The sequence below is a fragment of the Culex pipiens genome, unplaced genomic scaffold, assembly GCF_016801865.2.
Source record: "Culex pipiens pallens isolate TS unplaced genomic scaffold, TS_CPP_V2 Cpp_Un0268, whole genome shotgun sequence".
In the NCBI taxonomy this organism is placed as follows: domain Eukaryota; kingdom Metazoa; phylum Arthropoda; class Insecta; order Diptera; family Culicidae; genus Culex; species Culex pipiens.
The window spans coordinates 1,291-11,318 of NW_026293085.1; the positions used below are offsets into that span (position 1 = coordinate 1,291).

The window sequence follows — 10,028 nt, forward strand, 5'->3', positions numbered from 1 at the left end:
ATAACTTTTTTTTTAATTTTGGAATTTGAAATCCTTAAAAAATATATTTTTTTTTGCAGAAAAAAAATCAAATCAATTTTAGATTTATTAATTTTTTGAACGTCCAATTAAAACTTTGGAGTTTTATGTTTTAATTCCTATACTTTTATAGTTATTATTTTTATTTTATTTTATTTTTAAAATTATACTTTTGCTTTCAAATATCAAAATTTCAAAAATTTGAACTTCAATAACTTTTTATAACTTTGTGGATTGTAAAACAAATCGCTAGAAGTTTTAAGCTCTCCAAAAAAATGTTACAAATCTTGATTTGCTCTGAGAAAAATTTACGTTTGTGACCTGTTACAAACAAACCCGAGGGTTCGAAGTTCGTTACACCATACTCACTGTTCCGTCTGGAAGTTCAGCAGCAGCTGCCACCGCTGGGACTTGAAGTTCTTGATGTTCTGCGCCTCGTCCAGGATCAGGTACTTCCACTTTTTGCGCCGGAAGCTCTGGTGGTCCTGGATGACCAGCTTGTACGAGGTGATGCACACGTGGAACGCGTTCACCTTGGTCCAGCCGGTCCGCTTCAGCTTGCGCTCCTTCTGCGAGCCGTAGTACGTGAGAATCTTAAAGCCCGGGCACCACTTCTTGAACTCCATCTCCCAGTTGAGCATCACGGACGACGGCACGATGATCAGATGCGGTCCCCAGTTCGCTTTAACGCACGCCAGGTGGGCCAACAGCGAAATGGTTTGAATCGTCTTGCCCAGTCCCATTTCGTCCGCCAGGATTCCGTTCAGCTTCCGGTCGTGCATCGTCACGAGCCAGTCCAACCCAATGTGCTGGTACTCGCGCAGCGTGTGCTTCAGCAGGAACGGAATCGGCGTCACGACGCTCGTCGACGAGAGCGTGTTTCCCTTCGGTTGAATGCTCTCCGCAATCGCGGCCGCGTCGTTCAGCATTTCGTCCTTTTCGCTCTGACTCTTGTTGGCCATCTCGTCGTCCAGCAGGTTCTTCAGGCCGACGTCTTCCTCATCTTTGCCAGTGTCGTCCATTTCTTCGTCCTCGGAGGTCGTGGGCTCATCGTCGGAATCTTGCTCCGTTTCCGTCGACTCCTCCCCCTCCTTCTCGTCCGGGTCGTCATCCGAGTCCACCTCCATCTTTTCGACGACCTTCTTCTTCGCCTGCGGCGGTGGCGGCGCGTTGTATTTAGCCATCAACTCTTCGATGCTCATCTCATTTTCGGCATTCAACTCGTCGATTTCCTTCTTGTGATCTTGGTTCTTTTCCTTGCTTTCCTGCTCCATGATGGTGTCCTCCTCGTCGGCGCTGTCCTCATCGGCGGTAAAGTCCTTGTCGTTGCTCTCGCTTTCCTTTTCCGAATCGTCCGGATCCGAGAGCACAATCTTGTCCCGATTCTCGAGGTAGTCCTTGGGCAGATGCTTCAAAAAGTCGTCCAAATCCATCTCGGACTCTTTCTGCAGGGCGGCCACCTCCTCGTTGGTCCCGGTCGCTTCGGCCTCAGCCTTGGCGATCGTTTCTTCGTCGTCGTCCGAGTTTTCACTGTCCGGCTTGAACTCGTCGTCGGAGGCGGTGTTCTTGGGCGTCGGGGAAGATATCCGGCTGGACTGTAAGCTGTTGGCTTTGCTCGTCGTGGCGGTCGCCGCCGCTGGGGTCGTCTTGTTCATGCCTTCGACCAGCTGCTGGGAATACTTTTCCGTCTGATCGACAATGAAGCTCAGCTGCTGATCGAGCGCCTTTTTGCGCTTCTCGTCCAGCTTGGTTTGCTGCTTGTACTCGACCAGCTTTTCCACGTTGCCCCAGAAGGTTTTGATCTCTTTGGCGACGAACGCGGCGATTCGCTTCAGCTGCAGTTCCTGCGCCTTTTCCGCACGCTGCGCGGCCATCGCCTTGTCCTGGAAGTGTTTCTGGACCATGCGGGCGCACTTTTTCGCCGCAGCCTTCTTCCACTTTCGCTCCTGGGCGAAATCCGCCGCCAGCCAGACCATCTCCTCCAGCAGGTAGTCCCAGTGGGCCTTTGGCCGCGGCGGTTCCTGCACCTTGGGCAGTCTCCGCTCGCTCCACATGCCCTCCTTCTGCAGTTCCTGTACCCGCTGCATCACGTACACTTCCTGCTTGGCCTTGTTCGTGTACTGATCCTGACCGTTGCCACCGGCCGTCGTGCTATTCGAGCTCGTACCATTCTGCTGCTGGAGACTTCCCCCACTACCAGCTGCCGAAGTCGCGGCCGCGGTCGTCACTGCTGCAGCTGATCCGCTACTGGTGCTGCTGGCGGCGCTGATGGTCGCAGAAAGCTCGCCGCTCGATGCTGCCGTCACGGTGGCCGCCGCCGTCGCAGGCGAATTGGCACCGCTGCCGGTAGTGGTGGGAATGGTGTGCCTCTTCCGGTCGATCGTCGTGATTCCGCCGGAGCCTCCTCCGACGCCGCCACCGATGCCGATCGTTTCCGGAATGATTGGGGTGCCGCCTGCGAAGTGGGGGGTGGGGAAGAAGAAAGTGTTAGAAGCTGGTTGAGTGAGTGAGCGGGGTTCCGAGAGTCTACACATTGAATCAGACAAATGCCTCGGATGTCATCCTTGGAAAAAGCTTCGCACGTCTCAGAACGAGACTTGCAAGGCTATCAGTCGAGAAGTTCATCATGTTGGGGGGTTGGGGTTAAAACTACGGTTACGGTGAAGCGCCACTAGAACTTAAGTAACGACCTATGAGAAGATGAGATGAGGTGGTAATAGTTGCATGCACAAATAGAATCACGATTAAACTTAAAAGGTTGAAGATGAGAACAATGAGAACAAATGAAAACACAAATAGCCCAATGCACTATCAACATTCATCCTGAAAAGCGTTCAAAAACACAAGTTTTCACAAGAAACACGGCTGATTGATAGAACAGAGAGAGAGACTGAAATGAAGCATAAAGCATCGCGCGCCGAACAGAGGCAAACAATAGAAGCAACAAAAGAATCATGTTTCTTCAAACTTTTCTGGATTGGCACTTATCAAGTCAGAAAAAGAGAGAGAGAGAGATAGATAGGTAAAAAGGTAAGAGAGATTGGAACACGACGGGGACGCGAACCTGGCACCAGAGGTACGGCGGAGCTTCCGACCACGGGCGGTGGCACGCTAATCTGGCCAAAGACCATCCCGTGGCGACCTCCCTGAGGCCTTCCGGGTACGTGACCTATGATTATGGCAACGGTTGGCGGGGGTGGAGAAAAGAGAAAAGAAAAAAAAAAGACAGAAGCCGGAGAGAAAACAGAGTGGTGGGTGAGAGGTGAAGAGAGATGTACGTTACGGGTTTTGCCCCTAGTTTTATGCTGGCCGCAATGTTTATCTTGTAAATTTGAATCGCTTGCTAATTTGCCCTTGCATCGAACGCGGCTAAGCCAATTGAACACGGTGTTGCGCGAGCATGATCTGGAGGATGATGTGCTTTTGTTTTGTAGTATTTACAGGATAAACACACTATCTTGGAGTGAACAAATAAAAATGTGTGAGTGTGTATGTGTGATCGTGTGCAAACTCAAAATTAGATTCATGAGTGTGTGGTGGTGGTGAAAAAGTGGCCGGAAAGAAGGATGATTACGGAACGCTTCAAACGAAAAAAAAAAACAAAACCGTTGGTGGAAAGGGGCCGTACCTTGCTGACTCAGCTGAGCCACGGCGGCCGGTAGTTGCGTCGACACGGCTACGGGAGTTGCTCCGACGCCCGGTATCTTAATTTCGGCCCCCTGCGGTAGGCTCGTCGTCGTCGTCGCAACGGCACCGGCGAGTGCGAGCGATCGGTTCGATTGCTGGAACAAGATCGGTGAGTTAATTTCAATCGGGAAAATAAGAAATCGGTCACTCCTTACCTGCTTCAATATTTCCCCCGCTTCCTCCAGGTTGGACGATAGGGGCTCTAGCTTATATGTACGCATAAAGTTCACGAATGCTGGAGTATGTGGCTTCTTTCTCCATACAGGATATTCCATCATACTTCCACCGGACTGGAGAAAAAACAGTTCTGCTACATGTTCAGAGTACCTGTCAGGAGGGGGGAAGAACGAGGAGAGAAAACGAAGCAAAGAGTTAGTAGTTGCACCTAGTATGGGTTAGAAAGTTTAATTGGGCAAGTTGCGAAAAGATCAGACAAATGCCTCGATTGTCATCCGGCGAAAGGCAACGAGTTCCTAAAACAGGACCTCAAAGCCTATCAGGAAATAAGTATTTGCTTCATCATGGTGAAATAATAAATAGAGAATGTAGAATAACATTTTTTTTTCTAACTTAAGTCCGACAGGAATGTCAACCATCGCGACGCATTTTTCTTTTGTAGTGCTTTTCAGTTACGGTATTCGACAAAATGGTGTTCGAAGCACTTGTAGAACTCACCAACAGCAACATTTCTTCAGAACATTATATAGCTGTAAAATTCATAGGCAAAAAGTTACAAGAAGATTTCAGACCTCAGGACCGATGGTTCGCGATGCTTTCGTTTGCCTAACGCATTTTTGATTATAACTTTTTGTATTCATCAAAAATCAACACTATGTTTAGCAAAGTTGTACGATTTGGTGTGTTCTACAAGTTCTTCATATACAACTTTGTCAAATTCCGTAACTGAAAAGCACTACAAACAAAAAATCACTGAAGTCCGATACTGAAGAATCTCAAATATCGTGAGTTGCAAAAATGCCTTGTGGGCTACAGAGCGTTTGGCACACTCGACTCGGCCCACAGCCGTTGTACTTGGCTTTGAGGTGACAGTTTCTGGTTCCATTATTGTCCAGGTGCAAGCAATTTCAGCACAGGGTTACGTTCGGGCGCTTGTTCCAGCAAGCTTCCCACCGGATATGGAATGCTTTCAAGCGCTTGATTTCACTCGGCTGCTTTAGGTTGGTGTACCCCTTGGGGAACGTAACAATGTACGGCCTTTCTCTTGATGGCGTGCATCTCCACAGCATCCAGGTTGTGCGATTCCTTGAGATTCTTCTTGACGTATTCGGGTGAAGCCGGTGGAAGTCCTCTCACAACGACGCGAAGTTGCCGCTCGCTTCGTTTCTCGTGGGCATAGTACGCCACTTTGTTCGCAATCAAGTGGGCCCGCGCGGTCTCGAAACGCTCCTCGGAGGAACACAGCAATTTGATCCCAAACGGAGTCAGCTTGTAACTTGGCCTGACTGTGCACGACAACATGACACTCTTCAGCTTGGCGTAGCTCGTATTCTTTACCACCAGAGGTGGTGGTTTTTTGGCCACTGGAACCGGTGAGGCGCCTTCTATCCCGGCTGGGTTACCATTGTTGTTGTTGTTCTCCACCAGCGGGATGAACTTGTTGCTGAGAAGATGCTCCTCTTGGAGTTTTTTTTTTTCGACAACGGCTCCGTAACGGCATGCAATCTGCTAAAATCACCCTAGCGAAGCGAGATAGGAAAACTAGCTTGACTTGTGGCAGGAAATTCACTTAAAATTCAATTCTGTCGATTGTTTGTTTGTAGTTGGCAGCAAGTCTTGTCTCGTCTCGAGTTGATTCAATGGGATGGAGATTTGCCCCTTATGCGACCTCTTCCAGGGGTCTCGGATGCCCGGAGGGATTATTCATATGCCACTCCTCTTCGTGTAACTTGTAGTTAGGAGGACCCCGGGTCATCCATACACCTTCATGGATTCTTCAGATGTCGTTTCGTGTCTACCAGACGCCCTGGAGGAGCCGGTGGGTTGTCCCTATTCCACTCTTCCTATAACTTGCGGTTAAGGGGGGCTAAGCAGTCAGCATGTTCCAGATAACTGGACGGCGAACTCGCGTAGGTCAACGCGTTGTTTCGTAGAAGAATCAGGATTTGCTGGCGACGACCTCGGAAGGGTACTAGTTTCTGTTACAGGAGCGGTGGGCGTTGTGTTCAGCTTCCAGATGAACCAGGCAGGAACGTCTTTCCAGAGGCATTTTTCTTGTTTTCAGTCTTCTACGCCTGGCGTTGACCACGGATCGGAATTCGTCCTCCTGAGCATGCTCTTTAGCTACGTATTCAAATTCATACTTAAGTTTGCAAAACATCCCTCCCACCCGTCCTACCCCACCCCTCCAATACTCACTTTTCCTTAATGTTCCTTAATCTCATATACTTGTGCTCGAGAATCAATTTCTTGAGCGTGGCAATGTCATGTTCCACTTCGACGACCGGACCGGCAGATTGCTGCTGCTCGAGCTTTATCCGCTTACGCGGCGTCGTTGGCGAACCGGGCACCGATCCAACCGGCCCCGACGGCACAACCGATATCACTGCACTACCACTGGGCTGGCCCGTCTGAATGTATATGTTCCCTCCGGCACTGTGGCCACCGAAAACACTGCCCCCACTTGCACTGGTCGCCGCGACTACGACGTTCACGTTTGGCACTAGAATTCCACTTGCGGAGCCCGCGATTGAATTGTTTTGCTGTGTTCCTGGCCCGGCCGGGACGAGAATTGTACTTGCGGAGTCATTGTTCACACCACTGACTAAAATGTTTGTTGCGCCACTGTTGGTGGCCACCAAATGTTGCTGCTGCTGATAGCCGACGGTGATTCCGGTGCCGACCGTGGCCGCCCCCGGAATCAGATTGACCGTGCTGACAAACTGTTGCTGCTGGTGGATCGTTTTGTTCTGTATTGGGCTTGTGAGCATTTGCTGCTGATGCTGCTGCTGCTGTAGATTCTGGAACTGTTGCTGTCTGTCGTCGGCTGGCGAACGGGACATTGGTGAGGTGGTGGGCAACTGGAAACAGAAGAGGACAACAATGAAAAATCTGTGCAATTGAAATCATTCTCTTACATGACTTACATGGCCTGCACTGCTGATGCTCGATATTCTTCGGTCAGTCCCAGCAGGAAGGGCTAGGTTACGACCTCTTTGCCCTCCCGCTGAATCACCTTCATTCATTTTTTAATCATCTGCAAGGGGAAACAAAACAAATTTAATCAAATCCGTACCTCACGAATCGCTGCTTGAGAGCAAGGCGCAAATTAAATAATCAGACAAATGCCTCGATTGTAATCTTGGGATAAATTGCAGCTCAAAAATAGAGCCGCAAAATATTCAGTCCAAAAAGTAGAAAATTATCATCACTTGAAACAGTTATACGGAGGGAGGCCACCTTGATCGCCGGTGCGGGATCGTTTGTAAACAAAATTTTGCCGCCCAAATCGAACTGTCAAACGGTTTTGAACATTCGTTAAAGACTACTTTGATGGATTTTTTGGTAATTTTCCAAAGTTTTTCCTTTTTGCTGAATTTTCAGAATGTTTAAAATGATTGCTTTGATAAACTTACATCAAAATTTAAAATTTCACTGAACAATTTAAAATTTCGTCAGCAAATTTAAACTTCACAACCTCGAAAAAAAAGTTACAACCAAAAGCACACTTCACAAAACCGAACAACACACTAGCAATTTCCGCAAACTTAAATTCAGCATCAATAATTCGCACTCGCAAATCAAGCTGGCCTTGCCCCGTTCCGTCTAGAGCAGCCACCCAAACCAAGCGCTTGCCGAAATGCTGCTGCTTTTGCTCGCAGCCGCCGCCATCTTGAAATTGGGAGTCGCCCCTCAGCAGCAGCAGAAAAAAATTAAATTTACCTCAACCGGCTAGCGAATTGGATGCTCGCACGGAACGTAAAACGGTCATCGCACACACGCGGGTCGGCGGGCGCAACGGTTCCGGCCGGTTTTGGGACGCGATCGCGGGCAGAAATTGGCCTTTTTCGGACGCGAACTCGCAAAAATGCTTCCTTCTTTGTGGCTGCCGGAAAAGAGAATGGTTGAACAGAGACGACAGAACACGAACGGGCGAAAGAGACAGGACAAAAAAGGAGGAAGTCGATCGCGCCACCATGCGGGCAATCCGAAAAGTATGGGACGAAGAAAAACGCCTGCGAGTAGGCAATCCGCGCTACATGAAAATGAGCCGACAAGTAGGCAATCCGCGAAACAACAAATGTTTTGCTTTTTCCCAGTCAAGACCTTCTAGCAGGATTCTAGCAGAGTTCTAACAGAGGTCTTTCAGAAAACGAGCTCACAAAAATCAGGCTTTGGCGAGTTTTGAGTTTCGAGCAAAAGTTGACTTGGAAGAGCGCATCAAGCCTACAAAAAGTTGAATTTTGCAGTTAAGTTTCTTAAATGCAATTTTTCCTTGAAATTAATAAAATTTAACCACATTTTAACGCGCATGTAAAAGATTTATCAATTCGATAAATTTCTGCCATCAATTGGGTCCTAAAATGAAGCTAAGATTGCTGATATTATTGTTTACAGCGATAAAGCTTATTTTTTCTGAGTACAATGACCCTTTGTACGACCACAAAAAGTTTAAAATTGATTTTTAAATCAATTGGGTCCTAAAATGAAGCTTAGATTGGTGATATTATTGATTACAGCGATAAAGCTTATTTTTCTGTGTACAATGACCCTTTGTACGACCACAAAAAGTTTAAAATTGATTTTTAAATCAATTTTGAAAAATTAACCTCGCGGTCCTTCTTGACAGAAAAGCTCCTACTTGACATGTTGTCTTGTCAAAAAAAAAATTGCGTTAAAATGAAAAAAAAGTGATCAGAAATGGTTTTTCATCGTGTTTTTTACCGTTGTACATAAAAATTGACATATGGCTTTAATACCCAATTTGGAAAAATTAACCTCGCGGTCCTTCTTGACAGAAAAGTTCCTACTTGACAGCTCGTTCAAAGGTGACTATAGTTGATCCATCGAAAAAATGTTGTCTTGTCCTCGGTCCTGTCAATATTTTTTTTTTGCATTAAAATGAAAAAAAGTGATCAGAAATGGTTTTTAATCGTGTTTTTTTACCGTTGTATAGAAAAATTGACACAGGGCTTTAGTACCCAATTCGATAAATAAAATAATCGGATGGCAACCATTTTTTGATTTCATCAATTTTAATAATTTCATTTTCATTTATCAATTTGACAAAATAAATTTATCAAAATGATAAACGTCATTGAAGAAACGTCAGAAGCAAAATTTATCAAATCGACCTACAAAAATTGACAAAAATGACTGCGCTGGTTCAACTCAAGGGGAAGCATGAAGTTTGAGGTCCCCAGAAAGCCGAGCCTTTTTTCAAAATTTTTTAGACAGGACCGAATGAATGAATGTACAGAGAATTATGGTGGTTTGTTCCGGTTGCATACAAGCAAAAATTTCATGCAATATGTGGGAGTAGCGAACAGCACTAATTCGACGGCAACATTTCAAAAGGCATCATGTACATGTTGACACTTTCTGGGTTATTGAATATTCTGAAAGTACTCCTAATAAGCTACCTCTCCACCAAAAATGAGCAAAAGTTACTTCAGTAAAGTCTGTTTAATAATGATTTTAAATAAAGTAACATAAACAAAATCTCTGGCATCAGCAGTGTCTGTTTATATAGCCCTGTCAACCTGTCAAATAAAAGACTACATGAACCTTGCGACGAAAAAAAAGCATCATGAAAAAGACGCCATGTACATTTGCCGACGAAAAGCGAATCATAACAAAGCGCTCCCTCCACTTGCAAAAAGCGCCATGTACATTCGGCGAAGAAAAACGAATCATAACAAAGGGTGATATAGACGTTGGTGATTCCAAAAGAAGTTATGTTTGTTTTTCTTAAATATAATGACGGAAATAATGTTTTATTGAATATGAACGATCAAGTCGACGGTAACATTTCAAAAGGCATCATGTACATTTTGACACTTTCTGGGTTATTGCATATTCTAAAAGTACTCCTAATAAGCTACCTCTCCACCAAAAATGAGCAAAAGTTACTTCAGTAAAGTCTGTTTAATCATGATTTTAAATAAAGTAACATAAACAAAATCTCTGCCATCAGCAGTCCCTGTTTATATAGCCCTGTCAACCTGTCAAACAAAAGACTACATGAACCTCGTGACGAAAAAAAAGCAACATGAACAAAGCGCCATGTACATTCGGTGAAGAAAAACGAATCATAACAAAGCGTCCCCCTCAATGACAGCAGGGTGATATATACGTTGGTGAGA

General features: G+C 46.1%; 1 protein-coding gene and 1 non-coding gene across 2 annotated transcripts; both read right to left on the reverse strand.

Annotated features, from left to right (window-relative positions):
- Positions 1-290: 290 nt before the first annotated feature.
- LOC128093810 (helicase domino-like) lies at positions 291-7,822 on the reverse strand. The gene is made up of 6 exons (XM_052711604.1): positions 7,606-7,822; positions 6,810-6,919; positions 6,082-6,743; positions 3,861-4,032; positions 3,647-3,800; positions 291-2,473 (listed from the first exon to the last, which is right to left on the reverse strand). The coding sequence occupies exons 2-6, from the start codon at positions 6,906-6,908 to the stop codon at positions 384-386; spliced, it is 3,177 nt and encodes a 1,058-aa protein (XP_052567564.1). The 5' UTR covers positions 6,909-6,919; positions 7,606-7,822; the 3' UTR covers positions 291-383.
- Positions 2,550-2,652, reverse strand: LOC120421412 (small nucleolar RNA Me28S-Am2589). The gene has a single exon (XR_005605978.1). It is a non-coding gene; the product is annotated as a small nucleolar RNA Me28S-Am2589 (small nucleolar RNA).
- Positions 7,823-10,028: the final 2,206 nt, after the last annotated feature.

Excerpts from the sequence above, each read along its gene's own strand:
- LOC128093810 (XM_052711604.1), bottom strand. The coding sequence starts at position 6,908 with ATGAATGAAGGTGATTCAGCGGGAGGGCAAAGAGGTCGTAACCTAGCC. Across the intron at positions 4,033-6,081 it reads TTAAGGAACATTAAGGAAAA|GTACTCTGAACATGTAGCAG; the intron begins GTGAGTATTGGA and ends CCCTCCTGACAG. Across the intron at positions 3,801-3,860 it reads CGGGGGAAATATTGAAGCAG|CAATCGAACCGATCGCTCGC; the intron begins GTAAGGAGTGAC and ends ATCTTGTTCCAG.